The sequence below is a fragment of the Poecile atricapillus genome, chromosome 11 (assembly GCF_030490865.1).
Source record: "Poecile atricapillus isolate bPoeAtr1 chromosome 11, bPoeAtr1.hap1, whole genome shotgun sequence".
Taxonomy (NCBI): domain Eukaryota; kingdom Metazoa; phylum Chordata; class Aves; order Passeriformes; family Paridae; genus Poecile; species Poecile atricapillus.
In genome coordinates, this window is record NC_081259.1 from 7,984,042 (window position 1) to 8,003,768 (window position 19,727).

Consider the following 19,727-nt stretch of genomic DNA (forward strand, 5'->3'; position numbering starts at 1 on the left):
TCAGCCCCTGTCCAGGTGCCCTGACCCTACACCTTTCCATAGAATCGTCAAGTTTGGAAGGGATCTTTACAATCAAATCTAGCCATCAACAGATCATTATCACTGTAACCCCCTAAACCACATCACCCAGTGCCAGATGCCTCTTGGACACCTCCAGGGATGGCAACTTCACCATTTCCCTGCCCAACCTATTTCAATGCCTGACCACTCCAACAGTATTTTTTCTTTCTTTGTAACATGTAATCTGAATTTGAATCTGAATTTAACCCATACGGGCCTGGGGCTGTCCCTGCTGTTCTCCGGGGAGGCTGGGGGAGGAGGATGCCGTGTCGGCAGGAGCCTCCGGGCAGGTTCTGTCTGCCGCTGTCCCTGTCCCTGCTGCCCGCGGGCGGTGCGGGGATGGGGAGGTGCCGGTGCGCGGGCAGGCGCGGGCCTCTGGCGGCACTGGAGGAGCCTGCCCGGGTGCCGGGTGGGCAGGACCGGGCCGGGGTCGCGGCTCGGCCCCGGGATCCCGCCCGGCCAGCGCTGCCACCGCCGTCCCGGTGACGTCACACCGCACATCCAATGACGTCACCGCCACGCGCGCATTAAATTTTAAATCGGTAGCGGCGCCCAATCGGCGCGCGCTGGCTCCGCCCTCCCTTCGTCACTGCCTCCCGCCAATGGGATGGCAGCGCTCGCCGCGCGGCCAGCCAATCAGCGGTGAGCACCCCGCTCATCGCCGCGTCGCTCCGCCCTCCCGCTGGCAGTTCTCCGCCAATGGGAGAGGGAGCAGCGGGAAGTGGGCGTGGCGGGCGCTCAGCGGCAGCCAATGGGGGCCCGCGCTAGGCGAGGGCGCGAGCGGCCGTACCGGGCGGGCGATGGCCATGGCGGTGTGAGGGGCCTGCGCCATGTCGTGCTCGCACAGCGTCGTGTTCCTGCTGGACACCGCAGGCCCCGCGCGCCGCGAGCGGCTCCAGCGCGGCGCCCTCCGCCTCCTCACCCTCCTGGGCTGCCGCTTCGGCCTCTCCCGCCTCCGCTGGGCTTTCCGCTTCTTTGACTCGCTCGGCGGCCGCGGCGGAGCCTCACGGGGCGGCGGGTTCCGCCCGCCGGGACCCCGCGCCTGGGAGCGGTTCGAGGAGGAGCTGGCGGAGCGGCTCGGAACACGGGCCCCCGCCGCCCTGCCCGGCCCCGCGCCGCGTGCTGCCCTCACGCACAGCGGGCTCAAGGAGACGCTGCTCGACTTCCAGTGGGACCGCCCGGAGATCGCGTCCCCCGCCAAGCCTCCCCGCAGGAGCCGCAGGACGGGGCTGGCCGCCCAGGAGCCCCCGGAGGCGCCGCCCGAGGGTTTCGTGAACGCCGTGTTCCTGTTCTCCCCATGCCCGCACTCGCGCAGGGAGCTCCGGCAGTTCGTGTCGGGAAACGACGCCCCCTCCTCCCCTGGAGAGCCGCCCACGGCGCAGGAGCTGGCGGAGAAACTCCTGCCCAAGAGTGTCCAGGAGTTGCTTGTGGAACAGAAAATCACCCTGTTCTGGGTGGACACTGCCGACTGGGCTCAGGTAACGAGGTTACACAGCACAGCTTTCAGCTATGAGCACTAGCGGGACATCTGCCACACTGCTTTCTGGCTTGAGTAATCTTTGGGTGGTAGGGAACCACGCCAAGGGTCACTTACTGCCACATTATCTTCAGCAAGGGCCTGAAATCTGGAATGAATCATCCGCGTGGAGACTGAGATACATCTGCAGTGGAGTAGCTGTACAGTGTTTATTGATGGGATGTCTTGTGCTTTGACTTAGAGGGGTGTTACAGCTGTTCAGAATTGCAGATAAGCAGCCTGATAGTTCAGGTGTGAACCATACCAGATTTTAAAAAAATACCTTAAAAATATCAGATTAAAAAAATGGTGTGACATGATTGCTAGGTTTTAATTCACTGGAAATAGTATTTACTTTGTTAGGTTCCTATGAAGGCTGGTAAAGTCCATAAAAACACTCAGAAAGCACCATGTTTAGCTGCTATGGATACGTTTCACATGCCAGCTTTTTTGAAAAAGTGCAGTCTTTATTTATTTGCATGAAAGCTCTCTCAATGCCAACCTTGAAACCTCTCTGTTACTTTTATTTCAGCTGATCGAATGCCCAGATCATGGTGGCTACTGGACAATGTTGGAAGTGATTTCTCAGATGGGAGGCACCATTTTGCCAGCTGAAGCCTTGGTGCACCCCAGGGCAGATGCTGCTCCTGGGTTCCCAGTGCCACAGGCTGTGCCTTGGGCCAGGCTTCTGCCCCTGGATGCGACTTTGAACTGTTTGTTCTCCAGGCCATCCCTGTATCGATCAGTGTTTCCCCAGCAAGAAGGAACATTGTTTTTCAGCATGCCTGGTAATAAAAAAAGAAAAATATAGATGTGCATGGTAGTAACTGATCTCTCATGCAGGGTCCTTGATGAGCTTCCTTTATAAGTACTGTGTGTAGAAGTAACTTCAGATATTTAAAAACCTAGGTGTTATGGTATTTTTGAAGTTCAGCTTGTGCTCTGCTTCTTCTGATAAGACAACTGTGAGCCCATGTTTCTGATTTAGCCTGTTCAGTTTGCCATTCTCCTAGAAGCTTGGATGAAGAGCTCTTTGCTGGTCCCACCTTATAGAGGTGCACTCCCTCTTCTTATACAATTGTTCAATTTAGCTAAAATAAGAACACATTAAAAGCCCCTTCCAAAGAAAATAGATTAGCTGTAAAGCAGCATGCAGTATGCATGGGGTCTTTCTTTAGTGGTGCTTCCATCACTCAGCTCCTTGAGCACATGGGAAGGAGGTCAGTTCTGTAACACACTTACTGTATATTCCCTGTTTAATCTTGGGACTCACTTTTTGGACATTGAAGTTGTCTCTTCACCTTGATGGAAAAATCTTTTTTACTTGCTTTCAGACTTTTTCTTTGTCCTATCCTTGCACAGGAGGAAAGAAGCAGGAAAGCTGTACTGTGATCCTGGAACCTCTTGCCATGAGTCAAAGACAACTTCAGTGTCCAGTCAGCATCTTCCTGAAAGGAAGCGTGACGGGTTGGAGCTTGGCACAGGCTGGCCACTTCCTCACAGAGAGCTGGATACTGCAGAGCTTGCAGGCTGGGCAGGGAGAATGTAACAGGTCTCTGTTTCATCAGCTCTTGAGGAGTCTGGTGGCTGAAGAACTGCACATGGTAAATCTTCTCCTTTGCCTTGAACTTATACCTGCTCTGAAATGAACTGTGACAAAGGAGGTGGCAGTATCATGTTGTGAAGACAGTAATAGACACTGCACTGCAAATTGCTCATTTGAAGCTAAATTCAGAACATTTTTTTGAGATCATGTAACTCTATAACCTGCTTGTAAAGCATCTGTGCTCCTTAGGTCTCTGTATTTCTAGATAATGTAAACTCTTCTCTTTTTCCCTTTTTTTTTTTCTTTTAAAATGCAGATTGCTGAAGTATCTCTGTCTAAAACTTGGTGCCCCTGCACTGCTGTTCTGTCACCGCTTTCAGAGGATGCTGCAGTTCTGACTCTGCTTGGTCCTGAGAAGACTGCTGAAATTCAGGGATGCAGCCTAGAAGGAGCTGTAGTGGAAGACTCTTCCCAAAACTGTGCTACTCACCTGCCAGAGATTGTGAATAGTGTGTTGACTAAAATTGACATGTCAGTGGGAGATTCTCTGGCCAGTCTGGGTAGGTGTCAGGAAATGCAAAACTCGCCATCTTTTGATCATCTCCAGATCTGCAGTGGAAAAAAAATCTAAATTAATGATTTTCTCCTTGAGGAGAAATTCTCCTTGAGTCTCATTTCTGGGACTTGTTCATTGTGTCATCTGTAGCTAAGGCCTTATGATGTGATGTAGAAAGAAGTCTCTATGGGTGTAGCTTTGTTTTATTGACAGAGTGTTAGTTTCCATTAGCTTGCAGATAAAGCATGGCTACGTGTGCCTGAGAGCATGCTTTTAGAAGAAGGCTTCCTAAAATTTGTCACATGGGCCAGTAAAGCTTTTGGGTGGGATAGCAGCAAGGAGGCTGCTTTTACATGTGTGTTTTGTGTTAGAGTGAATCTTCTCATCTTCTGATGTATTGGCTATGAAATTGTCTCTCCAGGATCAAAGATTTGCGAACCTCTGTGTTAGAGCTTCTGTGAAGGCTGGGACCTTCTGCCACTTAGTTCAGCTTTTCTAATTTTTGTGTATGTGTGTGTCTGCTTACAGGAGAAGAAACTCCAGTGCCAGAGTGGGTCCAACGGGAACTGTCCCATACAGCAGGCTGGCATCCTTCAGTACTGGAAGCATGGTATCCTGCATCCAATGCTTGTGGAGCAAGCTCAGATCTGATGGAGTCATTCAGGTATTTTTCTGAATGTCTCTGAGCAATAATCAAGGATTTCTGCTTCCTATTAAGGGAGTATGGCTGTAGCATTGCTCAGAGTTCTAGAATTAAATGCTTCTCTACTGCTTTTATTTCTGTACTCAGTTGACTGGTGGCTTATCTCTTGGTGGGGTATATGGACAAAAGAAATTTAGAACAGGATGTTTGGGTATCTGTTTGCATGGATTAAAATCTTGGTAGTTTCAGGAGTTACAAAGGTCACTTAAAATGACCTTAAGCTACTTGGGAAATGACAAATTTCAGTTTTTATGGGATGGTAAGATCCAGTGCAAGATACTGAAGATGTGGTTGTGTGCAGTTGATGGTTATTTGGAATGAATCAGCTTGCTTTCTTCAAAGAGCATGCTGAGTGAAACAGAAGAGCCTAACGCAGGGTAGTTTAGAAAGCACACAGCTGCTCATTTAGTTTTGTGGTACAGGTCAGTGCCATATCAGTTCTACATTAATGTAATCCTTGTTTCCAGCATTTTAAGATGGTTTGGGTTTTCTGCATCTCCTAAATGTGTTGGGGAACAAGTGCTGGGAGAGTTAGTAATGTGTGCTACTTGCACTATATTGCTGCAGACTGGAACCTAGAAAAGCCTTGTTTCTGTCCACAGGAAGAAGGGATATGCCTCCTACTCCCACCCTGTTTTGGTAATGGTATTGTTCTTTCATATAGGCTCCTGCAGGTTCCTGGTGCTAACAGGAGGGCTGATGCAGACCAATGTAATGTGGAGCTCTCAGAAAGTCTATCTGAGTTGTACCAGAGAAAATTCAATGAAACCTCTGCTGCAGCTGGACCAGGAAATAACAAAAAAAGACGTATGTATACTTTGGGATTATGTGTGCATGTTGTCAATAAAAGATGATGCATGAATCCCAGAGATCTGTGCTCTAAGTAATACCATGCTTTAGATTTATTTTTTTTATTTAGGGACAATCTCATTTACTTATTAGTATTAGGTTTGTCCTGTAGTAGAACCCCAATTATTGTAATTCAAGGCTGTGCGGGGACTGACAGAGCTGTTAAAAGCAGCATGTAGAGCTCTGCAGTTTAATTAGCTGTTGAAACAGGGATTGTTCCAGCTACTAGTAAATACTACAACCACTCAATTGTGTTCTAATTAGAGAAATAAAATACTTTCTTCTAGAAAAGTTTAATCATTGCTTTTCTCTACACTAACCAGAGTTGACCGTACCCTAGCCTTATGTATCTCTAAGTCCTGCTCTGTCAGCTGTTTCTATTTCTGTGACTATTTCTGCTGCCTATATATATAACTTCTGATTAAACTTGTGTAAGTTCTTGTGCAGAGCAATATGCATCTGGCTTTTTATTAGAAGAAGTAGCTGCCTGCTACATTGCCTATATGTTGGTTTCATGAAGAAATACCAATCTTTTGGGGCCATGTTTTCCTCTAGGAGGTTACCAAGTTCACAGTAATACAGAATTTAGTGCTGTTCTCTACCTTGGATGGAGTTCCTGCCCCAGTGTGCTGATGGTAGAACTCTCTAACTCTCTCTTGTGGCATTTCAGGTGGGGTTCCCCGAACTCCAGTCAGGCAGAAGATGAAGACCATGCCCAGATCCCTGCAGATGCTCAATGTAGCAAGACTGAATGTAAAAGCTCAGAAGTTTCAACCTGATGCTGTGCCACCAGCAGTGAATGAGAAGGTTCCACAGAAGCCTTCAGCAAAAAGATTGGATGAAAAGGTGGAAGGAAAGGCAAAAGCACTTCAAATACCAGTTGGTGTGTGTTAAGTCGTTATCTTTCTGTCCTGATACATCCCATATGAACTCTTGATATCCTGATATAGGAGTCATAGCGGATTTTTATGGAATGGAGTATTCAGTACCAAGGAGCAGATCAGTGTTTGAGTTTCTGTATCTTCAGCATGACAAAGAGTAGACATTTTTTCCCCCCCTTCTGCCATTTAGTTTCTGATTCTTTACAAACTAATGTTGCAGCTGTTTTTGGGGTTAGTTTATTGCCTTGTATCCACCTGAAAAAAGTAATAAGGATTTACTTTTTAAATTTTTTTAACCTAAAGAAATAGAGGGAAGCATTCATCATGGTATAACTGGAAATGTAGTCCTGTTTACTAATTAGGCAGAAATAAAGGACATTTTGTTTGCTGACCTTAGGCAGACTTTGTTGATTATAGGATTGATTTAGCTTATAATGTATCATGAGCCTGGACCTGGGACTGCCTCTGTTATTGTGCTGTGGTCTGGATGCATCACTGATGGAGGAAATATTTATTATTACCTCCTCTGCTCCCTTCTTCAGCTGGGCTGAGTATTTTATCAGTGAGATGTGGTAAACATGCATTTAGTTAACAGAGACCATTTCCTTGCAGACTTCCAAACAGAGGAGGAGCTGCAGTCCCACTTGGCTGCAAGCTACCAGAAGGCTGTTGCTGAGGGAATTCCCTCGTCTGTGTGTGCTCAGAATATGATTGTGGCCATTAAAAGGTTCTTGAAAGTACAAGGTGTCAAAGAGAAAGAGGTAGGTAAGAGCATATGGGCAGGGTTGTTACTGATCTGGAAGTTAGAATTTTTACTATTTTGGGCTACCTTTCCTTCATATTTCCAGAAATTGTATGTGGAGTTACTCCATGGTCACTGACTGCTTCTATCTGTGAGGACTCAATAGTGAAAAACTAGATGCTTGTAAAAAATGTAGGAAAATCCAGTTCACGTATCAGTTTACAACTTTGCTAAATGTTGCATGACATCTTTTCTTTACATTGACCTCCTCACAAAGGCTAATTTCAAAAAATACATTCTTGCAAACTGTATTTTAAAGAAGATGCTTCTTTTGTTATGCATTACATGGCAAATCTAGGCCTGGCTTTGCAAGGAAAGAGAAATTGTTCAAGGTATTTCTTACAATTTTTAGCACTATTTATAGGTTTACAATAATCTGAAACCAAAACTGGTAAATCTGTGATTAATTTAACAAAAACACCATGAGAGACAAATCCAAAGTGGATCCAGAGTGAAGAAAGCCTGAAACTGTGAGCAAGAGACCTCTGTGATTTCAAGCTCCAAGTTGTTGTGTCATAACTTTGCTACTGAAAGGAAACATAATTCCTTTCCTTGAAAGAAAAGGAAAAAACTGAACTGTATCCAAAAGATACGACCCAAAAGACTGGGGGGATAACTGGGGGACCTGCCCTGTGGAAGGGAACAGTTTTGAAGTTCTTGCTCTCATTATGTGTCTGTAGATGGCGTGTGTGGGAAGAGTCAGAAACCATCTCCTGAAGACCAGCAAAATGCTCAGACAACAGCATGGCTCACAGAAGGAGACCAAAGTCAGAGAGTATGAGACACTGTATTTACTTCAGCTTCTGAGATACTGTGGAGTTGGTTAGCAGTTTTTAATGGTGGCTTTTTTGTACAACTGGAAAAGTATTTACATGGGGCAAATATTTCAAGGGGAATCTCTGGTTGCAGTAAAACCATTTCATTAAATGCAAATATACCCGTGTTGTGTGATAAGCACTGCAGCCTATATCTGGAATGAGGCATCTCCCTTGCCACCAAAATGAAACGCTAACTAAATTTTGCTGTCAAAAGGAACCACTTCCCTTCCCATTGCTTTTTTGAGCACACCTTTTGCAGTAAATCTGCTGTTTCCATTAGAAAAAGAGGTGGTAGATAATTACTTGTTTCCTTAGGTGCCGACTTCAGGTATTTTTGCGCCTTGAGTTGTGCCTTCAGTGCCCTTCGCTGCAAAGCAACGCTGAGGAAATGGAGCAGCTGTTAGAAGAGGTAAGGAAAGTACAAACCAGGTTGTGTTTCTGCGTGGCACTAGAAATGCAGACCTGGAACCTGCTTTTCCTTTGATTTTACACTAACACATTATATTCTATACTAAAATATCTGGTGCTGCAGCTGTCACACCTTAATCCATTTTGCCACCTGACTTTCTCTTCCAGGTGACAGATATGCTGCGCATTTTATGTCTGACTGAAGACCCAGCCTATCTTACAAAGTTTCTAGAGGAAATACTAGAATTGTAAGTTCTTCAGCATAACTTATGTGTTGCTGGGGACTGTGGTTTGGGTCCGATGTTGTCTGTGAGTAGAGAGCAATCAACAGCTTTGATTTACTGCATCTTGGTAATTCTCAGAAATTTAGACGTGTTCTCTTTATTACACTTATATTTTGGTTAAAGAAAAGGTAGCTGATAAGCAAGTAAACTAATTAAAAAACCCAGTTGCTATTCAGTTTGTTGTTTTTAAATTGATGTGTAAGAGCAAGGATTTAGTTCACACCTTGGATTTGAAATACCAACAGTTTTGAGGAGGGATGCATTTCATGTGGGTTCTCTCTGGTGCTCCAGGTATATGAATTCTATACCGAAGACCCTTGGAGATATTTATTATGGTCTGGGTACACAAATACCTCCGAAGCTGGCATCTGTTCTGCCTTCAGACTTCTTCAGTGATGACTCCATGACTCTGGATAGCAAATCTCCAGGCCTTCCTCCCTCTTTATCATCTGTCTTAACTCCCAGCGCTGTTTGCACTGAGAGTGATCAGCTGGAAGAGCTGCGCACCAGATCTGCCAAAAAGAGAAGGTAGTAATTCCAAACAGGAGGCAGCTTTTTGTTGACTATAAAAAATACAATCTTGATTCTGTATTTGTATCTTAGCAAAAGTAGTTTTCAGGAGCATCTTCCACGAGACCAAAAGCATGTTATTCTGTGCAATAGCTGATCTATATTGTTAAAGTGATTTACTGGAGATCTCTGTGTTGGGGAAATCTGTGTTCATATTAGGAAATTGTGAATGAATTCTAATACCAACCTTAGGAATAGCTTTTTATATTGCAAATCATATCCCAGTGTTACAGTAAGTGAGGTATCAACTCAGTTTGCAATTTGAATTTCGGTATACACTTCCTATATCCTGAGTCAAATCTAAGTTTAATCATCAGTAGGTTGTTAACTGTGCTTTTTATCTTATTTTAACTTAATTTTTGTGTATTTTCTAAAGGAAAAATGTGTTGGCCAGACACAGGAGCATGACAGAAGCACCACAGAACTTGCGTCAAATTGAGATTCCCAAGGTAGCCAAGAACCCCATCAGAAAGGTAAAACTTGCAGAGGGATTGTGAGTGAGTTGTGATGCTTGATCGCAAAAACTCTTGCTCTGTATTCCCTTAGCAAGTGTGCCATGTATCAGCTGTACAGAGATCAAGTTGTTTTGAAGGAGAAATTGAAATAATGTGTGGTTCAGAGCTTATAGTTAATATTCACACTTAAGCATAACATTGCACTGCTGCTGAGGCTGATTTCTTTGTTTCAGGAGAGCTTGCGTTCTTACCTTGCCACTGAGAAGTCCCAGCAGATGCCTTTGTTGCAGAAAGAGGCAGTGCAAGGTATATTGACTTCTGGCTTGTTCATGGAAAGGTGCATCTTCAGCACATGTTGTCCCTGTAAATTTTACTGAGCCATGATGAAATTATGCTGAGGCATGCTGGAAATCTGAAGGAAGTTTTGCTGAGTTCTGCAAAAACTTTGAGGGGAAAAAAGTATGCGGTATTCTGCGTACTTAGACGCAGAACACTTAAATTTCGTGTCCTCAAAAGAAAACCTTGACTCTTGAAATTATTTCCATCTTCTCTGTCCTGAAAAGAAAATGGGGAGAAGAATGAACTATATCTGAAAATAGGATATATCCCCACAAATACTTCATAAAAATAAATCTCACATGTGTTCTCTGAACCAAGATGTGCTTTGGTTGAGATTTTGTAGTGTACCTAATATTCCACGTGGAACACTGACTGCTTTTTCTGCTATGGCATCTGCTTGTAGCTTATTGCTGGAAAAATGCAAATAATACAAATTCAGAAAAGAAGGTTGGAATGGATTTAGAGGAGGACATGTTCCAGTAGCAGAAAAAACCCAACTTTTCAAAGCTTTTTAGCCTCTTAAAAGCTGTCTTTCCATGCTGGTGTATTGTTCTATCCCTAGTGGCCTGACAAAATTACCTTTATATTTTTTTTCTTTCTTTTTTTTCTTCTGCTTTTCCTTGTAATCTGATCTTTTCTTGCTTTTCTTGCCTCACAGAGGTTACAAAGGTAAGGAGGAATCTCTTCAATGAAGAGATACTTTCACCATCAAAAAAGTCACTGAAAAAGATGCTTAGAAGCCAGTCAGTATCTGCTGTGGAAGGCCTAAAATACAAATGCACCAGTGAGGGCAACAAAGGTATGTTGTACATGTTGGATTGTTGTGGAAGAGCTTTTACTAAAATTCCTATTTTTGCATTCCCAGTTCTATGAAACAATTATGACCTGTTTTTTATAAAGGATAAAAGGAGGTCATTGCAGTGGTGTTTGGAGGGTGAATAATGATGGTATTGAAACTGAAACCTGTTTTTACTGAACTCTTTACATCTCATGAAGAAAATTAAAGTTAAAATAGCTTGGTTAAAAAAGGATCTGTGAAATAAAGATAAAGTGAAATTATCTCAGTAGGTTAACTCTGTCTGACATGGTACTGTTAGTATTGAGGGAGTGGGAGGGAGTTGTTGACACTGGACTGAAATAATGATAGCTTGTGAGTGCTGGGAGACAGCACAGAGATTCTATATTGACTGTCATTCTTAAGCTTATGCCTGTACAAAACTGTATTTATTTGTTCCAAGTACTTTATAATTGTGTGATGTTATAGCTCTTGCATGATTTTTAGAGCATCGCAAGTTATTGACCAAGAGAGTTTCAGAAACACCACTACATAAGCAGGTGTCCAGGAGACTCCTACACAAGCAGATCAAAGGCCGGTGAGTTCTTTCTGAATTTCTTCAGTAAGTATTGGCTGTCTAATTAGTGGATGCCTAATTAATGGCTGTGAGCAGAATTACCAGGTATCGTTGTGGTCAGAGATAATCTTCACTTAAGGCAGTAAGAGGACCAGTGGAGGCTAAATGCCATTGCTTAAGTGGGGAAATACTGCTTGCTTCATCATGTAAGTCAGGCTGCTTTAATTCCTGCAGCTAATGTCTTTTTAGGTTCAGTTCCAGATTCAAGGGCTTCTGAAGAAAAGGCTCCTGCTGTATTTTGTGGACTCCAGGCTGAATTGTAGCATTTTCTTTCATGTAGAAGTGTTACCTGTACATTTAGGGAGCTCCCCATACTTAATTACATGTCAATAGGAGGCAAAGTACTCACTAATTGCTCACTTAGAGTAGCCCACAAAGCAATATATTGGTGTAGAATAGAGCACTGGTATTCAGTTTCTGTGGCAAGTTCTGTTCCTGTAAATGTGTTCAGTGTGCTGAGCCCAAAACGTCTGTTGTTTCTCAAGGTCTTCTGATCCTGGTTGTGACACTGGTGTTGTAGAAGAATCTCCAGAGAAGGCCATATATGGTAAGCACTGATTTTTCATTAAAAGTGGTTTGGCTGTATCGGAGCTCATAAGATGAGTGTGCTTTGATATGGCTAATTCATGAGAAGTCAGTCCAAAAGTGTTACACTGTTCTCACAGAACCACTTGCTGCTCACTGCTTTAACAGCTCTGTGCAGTAGAAGTTAAAAAAGAGCGGTAGATAGTAAGTCTTTTAAAAGAAAAAACGTGAAGGACTTGACGGGTGAACAAGATTTGCTATAATTACTGTCAAACCAGCACATGCTTATTTTTAATGTAGCTTCACCATGTTGTGCTGTGACCCTGCTCTGGTTTTGCTGTAACAGACAGCCACCTGGCTCTCAGGAGTGTCTCGTGTTGGCTACTGCTGTTCCTTTTCCCAGAAGGGAAGAAAAAAACAGCATGTCTGGGCAAGCAGGAAAATGAAATTGCTAGCAAAAAAAGACAAGCATTAACCCATCTTTTAACTTGGATGTAACTTGCATTGAACATGGCTTTTCTAGCATTTCTTTCCATATAATTGCTAAAGAGGATTGATGTTGGAGAAGACGAAACAGGGAAACCTTATAAATATGATGGTTTAGCAAAAGATTCTGAAAATATGAAACCTATAATGGAAATAAAAATGCAAACTAGCTTTGAGACATAGGATACTGAGTGTTAGTTACTATATAACCAAAGAACAATAGCCTAGCCAGCTGAAGGAGAATCCCTGTTGATTGAACAATACCCTTCTGCTGACAGTGAATCCAAAGGTCGAAGCAGCAAGAGAAGAATTTGAAGAGTAACTTTTAGAGTTTAATATGTAACACTGTATGGTAATGTAGTAGTTCTTATAGGCTATATGTAAATACTATAGAATGTGTGTTATGTACTGGTTGGTTACTGGGAATTAGAATTTTCACCATAGAAAAAGATACAACCTATTGTAACAAGAACTTCACTCTCTTTACCTCTTACTCTCTCTTAACTTCTCTTAACCTTTTACTGGCTCTTAACCTCTCTAATCTTTCTTAACTTCCCCCCTCCTGCCCCCATCTCTTTACCCCCTTAATTGCCTACTGCTCTCATGCTCTCAGCCCCTCTTTCCACTCTCTCTCCTTGAGCATGTTTAACACTGTGGCTGGCAGTGTAAACAGATCTCTTCCACCTTCTACCTAAATAATAAACTGCTTATCCCAAGAGCAGCCTGGCTTAGGGAAGTCTCCCACCGCGAGCCCGTTTTACTCCTACAGAATGAGAGTAATCATGAGTTAGAGGAGAGGCATCATACTTTAGATGGAGATTTGTATGCATAAATATTCCAATTCCTCAAGAAAACTGAACCTTTTTTCTTCACCTGCTTGCCTTCCTGGGTGAGATAGGTATCTGTAGAGAAGTTTCTTCTGAGAGTATGCTCCTTGCAGTTGTGAACTGTTCCTGATGATGTGCCAATTGCTGAGGGGGAAAGAAGGCTCAATCACCAATGTCCTTGCCTTTTCAGAAGCAGGTTTGAGAAGAAGCCCACGCATCAAACAGCTGTCTTTAAATAGGACCTGCTCTGGTGCTTTCTATTCCACTGCACAGCCCAGCTCAAAAAATTCACAGCACCTCCACCAGGGACAAGAAAAGGAGAGCTGTAAACTGCAGGATGTAGAAGGTACTAAGTGGGATTTGAACAGACTGATACTGCTGATCTATAAAGCTGGCATGGATAGCTCCGAGTTTGATTTGATTTGGCTCTATAAGAGACTAAGAAGCTAAGAGCTGTCATGTAATACCTTCTGTAGACAGAAAATCATCCTCAGTAATTATTTTTTAATTGGTAATCTGAATTTTGAGGGTGGTAATGCAGTTATTTCTATGATGAATTCACTGCCAACTTAACAAACCAGTCAGGCCCATCTAACAGAATACCACTGATTGTCAGTCTGCATTCCTTAAATGCAGTGAAATCCTTGTGAAATATGGGACAGAAATCCTATAGCTTACTTTCAGTCTACTCAGTGGCAGCATAAAGCAATGACTGATGGGATCTTCTTTGCAGGCTTTCTCAGTAGGATTATCAGCTAAAAATGGTGACACTTAGTTCTTTATATTCTACTTATTAGAATCCTTAGTCATGAACCAGAACTATCTAAAGCTACAAGCTATAAATAGAATAAGAGGCCGAGGTATTTTATACCTTTTTTTACCATTGGAGCACAAGGAGATGGATATTAATTTCATAATGGGAAACAACAATAATTCTGGTGAAGCTTTAACATTTGGCTAGAAAGGAACATGCCAGGGATATGAGCTTTTTATACTGCTTTTCCACACGTCTGATGTGATTCAGATAATTCTGGCATGTTACTTCGTATTAGTTAAATTGTACTGTTCCTATTTATAGGCCTTAACCAGCATTCAGAGGGCCCCCCTGTCCAGACTCCAAAGAGGTTTTTCTTTGGTGCAGTCATTGACATGTCTAGTCCTGCAGTGAAGCATTCACCTGGAAGGAGGAGAACAAGAAAAGATTCCTTAAACTTAGAGGAGCTCCCCTCATGTCAGGTACAAACAGTTACCTCCCTTTCTCTTTCTTCCCATCCTCATTTTCTCCTCCATTCATCAGCATCTTAAATTTAGTGTTCCTTAAGTCTCATCCAATTGGTTTCTTATGTTTCAAATCTTGGGAAGTAAATATGAAGTTGGATAGATAATACTCCTGGAACAAACGTGATTCTTTAATTTACTATTTTTCCCCTGCAGACTCCTAGAAAAATACCTCATAAATTTTCCCAGAAGCCACTAAATTCTGCCAGTAAGGTCCCAAGGAGATCACCTCGCATTGTCCACAGGACGCCACAGAAGCTGGAGAAGACACCTGGCAAAAGTACAGCAGCTAAGCAGCCTGTAGCTAAATGTTTGGGAAAATACTTTTCTCATCCTGCACAAAGGGTCAAGTCTCCATCTGCACTATCTGACAGCAAGAGGGTTCCCTTACTGCGAGTAACTGCTGAGGACTGTTGTGCAGCACTACCACTTTCCCCTCCTTTCAAAGAGCCTGGCTTGCAAACACCAAAACATGAAGAGTTCATAGGGCTTCATGCCTCTGTATTACCTCCAACAGATTCAAATCCAGCTGCTTCTTATTCCCCCTCTGCCACTCAAGAAAGTTGTTTTACAGAGCTTCAGACTCCAAGACGTTCCTCGAGATATCTCTCAAAATTAGCATCTCCAGTTAGTGCTCGGAGGCAAATCCTCACAAAGGAAATTCAGGTGCAGTTAGATCAGTTCTCTCAAGCATGTAAAAGGACACCCAGGAAACTTGAAGATCCAGGTTTAAAGTTATGTACCAGCCCACTGAGTACAGAAATACCTCAACTTGCTGCGAGGCCAGAGCCTCTATGCAGTTCTCCACTCTGTGAAAGTTCCACAAACACTGTGACAAGCTGCTCTGCTTCCCACACGCAGGCAGGGGAGTCTGACTGGGAACCTGGTGCATCTACACCATCTTCTCAAAAGATTTCAGGTATTACTGGCACTTCACTGAAGCCTCTGCTTCACACATCGAAGCAGGCCAAACGTGAAGCAGGTTCTAGAGGAGAGAGCCTCACATGTGCAACACTTACAAAAAATGAGGACAGTTGTCATGATAGTGGTGATTACTGTTCTGTAGAAAGCCTTCAGCTTCATGAGTCCCAAGTTACTGAAAATACTTCTGTATTGGAGAAAAATAAACAGATGGATAGAGTGCCTCAAAAGTCTCCTTCAAGGGAGGACTTGGAAAACCATTTGTCTCCAAAGCCTTTTGCTGCAGGGCAGGAACATGCTCAGAATGCTGAGAGAGACTGTGAGCCATCACTTAAGGGGGAGAACTGCAGTGCAAGCACCTGTGAGTCCTTCCTAAGTGATTTGCAAACAGTTAGTGACGACTTGGAAGCAAGAACTCTGCTGAGGGAAGAATATATGGGACTGAAGGCTCCAAATCTCAAGAAACGCTCCAGATTTTCCCTGAATACTTTGCCTCCTCTGCAGAAGTCTCCTCCTGCCTATTCCTTACGCTGCACTGCAGACAGGAGGCAGCGGGAGGCTGCGGCACGCATGGGAGAGCCTCAGTTTGTAGCCAAGCTCTCAACTCCTGAAAGTCATCACAAACTTCTTTCTGCCAGCTCGCCGACGTACGAAGTGGAAATTGAAATGCAAGCTTCAGGCCTGCCCAAGCTTCGCATTAAGAAAATTGGCTCTTGCTCATCATTGGAAGTTCAGCCTGAAGCAAGCGCCAGCAAACCCAGGGGAGGAGAAAGCTCCTTCAGTGATTTTGCTATGACCTGGTGCAGCAAGCACCCAGGAAAACTAGCAGCTGCCTGTGTTTCTCCATCCTGCTGCCGTTCTTTCCATAGCACACCTGGGAAAGGCACAGGACAGACCTACATATGTCAGTCATACACCCCAACAAGCTGTGCCTCTACTGTCACCTCTCCCTTCCCTTTGGAAGCAGCAGTTCTCCGGACACCTTCTCCAAAGCAGAAAGGGAAGGGTACTCCTGATGCCATCAATGACTGGCCTCGGAGGAAGAGAGCAGCAGGCAGCACTGCTAATGGGAGCTGTGGTCAGACTGAGAGGAATGCTGATGATCAGACACGGGTGTCAGCAGGCAGAGAGAGAGCGATGAGGATCTCAGAACACTGCAGCAGCAAAGTAACAAATACTCTTGGGGAATTTGAACTGGAAGGGATTTGCAGGCTCCAGGATCAGGCATCTCCTAGTGACTCTGAACCGAGGGCTGATGAGGACTCTGCCATGGGAACTTTTGGCTTGAAATCTCAGAAGCGGGTCTTTACTTGCCTATCACCAGAAAAGGAGGAGAATCACAGTGCCAAGAGATCACATGCTGATAGGGACAGCTTGGATTTCACTAGCTTTTCCACAGATGAGGGCAACAGAAGTAAATCAAGGACAGACTCTATACTTTCTGAGAAACCAGGAGCATGTGCTCTCAAAACACTGAAGCAGCACGATAGTCTTGGGGATGATGATGTCTTCCTTTTGTCAGGTAATTAAATAGCATGAAAGTCACTCAGTTGAAATTCACATGTGGTTAAAAATGGGGCTTAGACTAAAACAAGAACATGATTGTTTTCTGTGTAATTATGTTGAGGGATAGTGAGGGAAGTGGCTTGTAGATGACATGGAAGATAATTATTTGGATATGCAGACTGGGTAGGAGGAGTATTAATGATGGAAGAGAGATCAGAGAAATATGAAAGAGCAGGAGGCTGGAGGAACTAAAAGTTTGAGAACTTGATGAGAGAGGATCCCAGTTGCATCCAGCTGGTGATTTGTTCAGGTTTGTGTTGATGCCACTGTCTTCTGCCCAGCATCCAGCTCTGAAGCCAACAATCTTAAGTGTAAAGCTTAGCTGCTTAAGTGCTTCAGACTGGAGCCTTGGCAGGGTTAGTCCTGTGGATGTTGGTGTTCACTGTTGCTCCAGTTGTCTCTGCCCATGGTGGTGGGTCTGTTGAAAGTGCTACCAGAAATGATTCCCTTGCTAGCAATGATGTATTGCTAGGTATATGGGTTTAAGCTGCCTCTTTGCTTTTGCTGTGGGTACAGACGATTCAGCTAACCTTGGTGAAACAGGCTGTTCAGCTCTGTAAACAAGGCCTTTTGAATTTCAAATACTTAATCTAGTATCATTGTAGAAATTACAGGGCACTGTGGCAGGTGTTGTTCTGTAGTCATTGCACTAAGCTTTGGTGTCTCTTTTCTCTTGCAAGGAAAGATGTGTATACAGAAGCAGTGTCTTACTCAACATTAGCACAGAAAAAAGGCCAAACCTTGAAGCAACATTAATCCATATTCAGGGCATGAAATAATAGCAGTGCTTAGCCTTAAGATGGTCCTGTAAGGGACTTTCTGTACCTACAGACCTTGTGTTTGTATTTCTAGATTATTGAGGTTGTAACAGTTTTCTTCCAGGACATGTAAAATATCTGTGTTTAATACAAGTGAAGTGATTTTTCTGCTAAGCCAGCTAAGAAAATGAAATGTGCTAGGAGCTGATTCTAGACTGCTGTTTACCTTTCTCAAATGCTAAACACTGCTGTGACAGCCTAGAGTTTGTTTCGGGTAAACTCAAAGTATCAGTGATACTGATGCCAGTTTTGAGGTAACTTTAAGGCTGTGTGTGAGACTTAACACTTGAGTTGAGTGGATTTGCTGCAGCATCTCACTGTGCTTCTCCAGGCTCCATTCCATCCTTGACAAGGGGACTTTTTGCCAGCAGCCTTCTAGCCCTGACCCAGTCTCCACTGCTCTCCCCACCATCGGCTCGGAAAAAGCACGTTCAAGGTAAGCACAAGAGAGGAAAAGCTGGGCTCAAGCAGACTGGCTGTGCTCTCTACTTGCCTCCAGCTAATAAGAACCAAATCATGCTGTGTTGGAGGTTGGGCTTTGGGCAGAAAACCTGTGACTGTATCTGCCACTGCTGTGTTCAGTGTCTCAATCTCACATGCTTACAAGAAACTTGGCATGAACTGGGAAGTTTGGAAGGAGAGGTAGCAATGAAGAGAGAGTAGCTAGGTGGGAAGTGCAACTTCCAGTTCTTGTCTCCACATGGTATTTGGCTTCTTGGAATCACCAGTGAATTCTGTTAGACTGTGGCTTTCATGTATTCTTTCTGTTTTTGTAGAAGAGGAATCTGATGCTGCCCAAATCACTGCCAACCAGGAGCTGTCTCCATTCCGTGTCATGGCTTCCAGGAGGCATCGCTTTAGCAGGACTTACTCACGGAAAAACCTGCTAAGCTGAAGTTTGGAGCCAGGCCAGCATGGGAAAACTGTATTATCCCAGCTGCACAACACACCTTTTAACAAAGACCAGTATTTGGTGCTTGGCTTGAGCTGCCTTGTGTTGGTAGGAGACTGGATGTAAGCCTGTGGCAGTAGAAATAAGGACCATTTTAAAAATCTATGGTTTCTTCCATCCATTCAAAGCATAGATTGGTCTTTCTGCTAGTGGAAGCTTTAGAGTGAGTTCTGCAGTGAAGGTCCCAGCTCAAGAGGGAGAATTGTCACTTTTCTACAGGATTTTTGTAAAATAAACTGGTATGAATTTTCATTGTGTCCTTTAATCCAAAATCTGTCTTTGGCTTGAGGGATGGGGGCTGCAGGAAGGAGGATGCTGGAGGCGAATGGGTACAGAACAAGCTGTGTGCTCCTGCTGTGTCTTGTCCTCATACTAAAAGGATCCCTCTGTTAATTGCATCCAGTTTGCCACAGCTTAGTGGGAAAATAACAAGTGGATTAATTAATTAGCCAAGTGCCAAGAGTACAGAAAAGGGGAAAGATAATTTAACTGGGAACATCTTTGTAGATCATGAATGGTTTGGTGTATCCGCTCCTGGCTACTGCTGGATAAGCAGATGCTGATGGAATGACTTCATTGTTCTTTTCTGCAAACTTGCAGTAAGCCAGAGAGAATTGGCTGGAGAAGTGTACTTGAGAAGTAAAACTTGGACGGAATAACTGAAAATGACAGTTTCAAGGCTATTCTTTACCAAACTGAGTCATGGATTAAATAGTGATTTAGTTGCCTGTGGCACATTTGTTTTCTAACCCCATGAAGAGAGCACGAGCTGTGGTTTAGTGCTTGAGATGTAGCCTCTAAGGGGCTAAAATTGTGCATAATACTAGAAGGGCTGAATTTCTGCCCTTGGGATAGTGATGTGTTTGTGCATAGCAGGATCTTGGGGAACTCACCCCACTGTGTCTATTGACTGCACAGGAGGTGGAGAGCTATGAAGATGGTGTGAGGTCATCCTAAAACAAGGCATGGGAAAACAGGTTTGTTAGGTGGCTTTAAGGTTTTGAGGGACTAGATGGGATTGAGTGGAGCTTGTTTCCTGGACACACTGTTTGTTGCAGGAAAGCTGTTAATTTCCCACTGGGAAAATGGGTGGAATTCTGTGCTTAACAGTGATTGTTTTGCTTCTGGGAGAGCTGCACCTCCTTCAAGGATGTG

General features: G+C 43.9%; 1 protein-coding gene across 1 annotated transcript; it reads left to right on the forward strand.

Moving 5' to 3' along the window:
- The first annotated feature begins 862 nt into the window (after positions 1-862).
- On the forward strand, positions 863-19,537 carry TICRR (TOPBP1 interacting checkpoint and replication regulator). Its single transcript, XM_058847224.1, has 22 exons — positions 863-1,538; positions 2,109-2,364; positions 2,939-3,180; positions 3,439-3,682; positions 4,207-4,342; positions 5,046-5,188; positions 5,901-6,113; positions 6,724-6,872; positions 7,594-7,688; positions 8,047-8,140; positions 8,308-8,387; positions 8,715-8,951; positions 9,370-9,466; positions 9,682-9,754; positions 10,446-10,586; positions 11,070-11,160; positions 11,685-11,746; positions 13,228-13,383; positions 14,116-14,273; positions 14,472-16,758; positions 17,952-18,056; positions 18,397-19,537. Exons 1-22 carry the CDS (start codon positions 891-893, stop codon positions 18,513-18,515), a joined length of 5,826 nt encoding a protein of 1,941 aa, XP_058703207.1. The 5' UTR covers positions 863-890; the 3' UTR covers positions 18,516-19,537.
- The last annotated feature ends 190 nt before the right edge of the window (positions 19,538-19,727 follow it).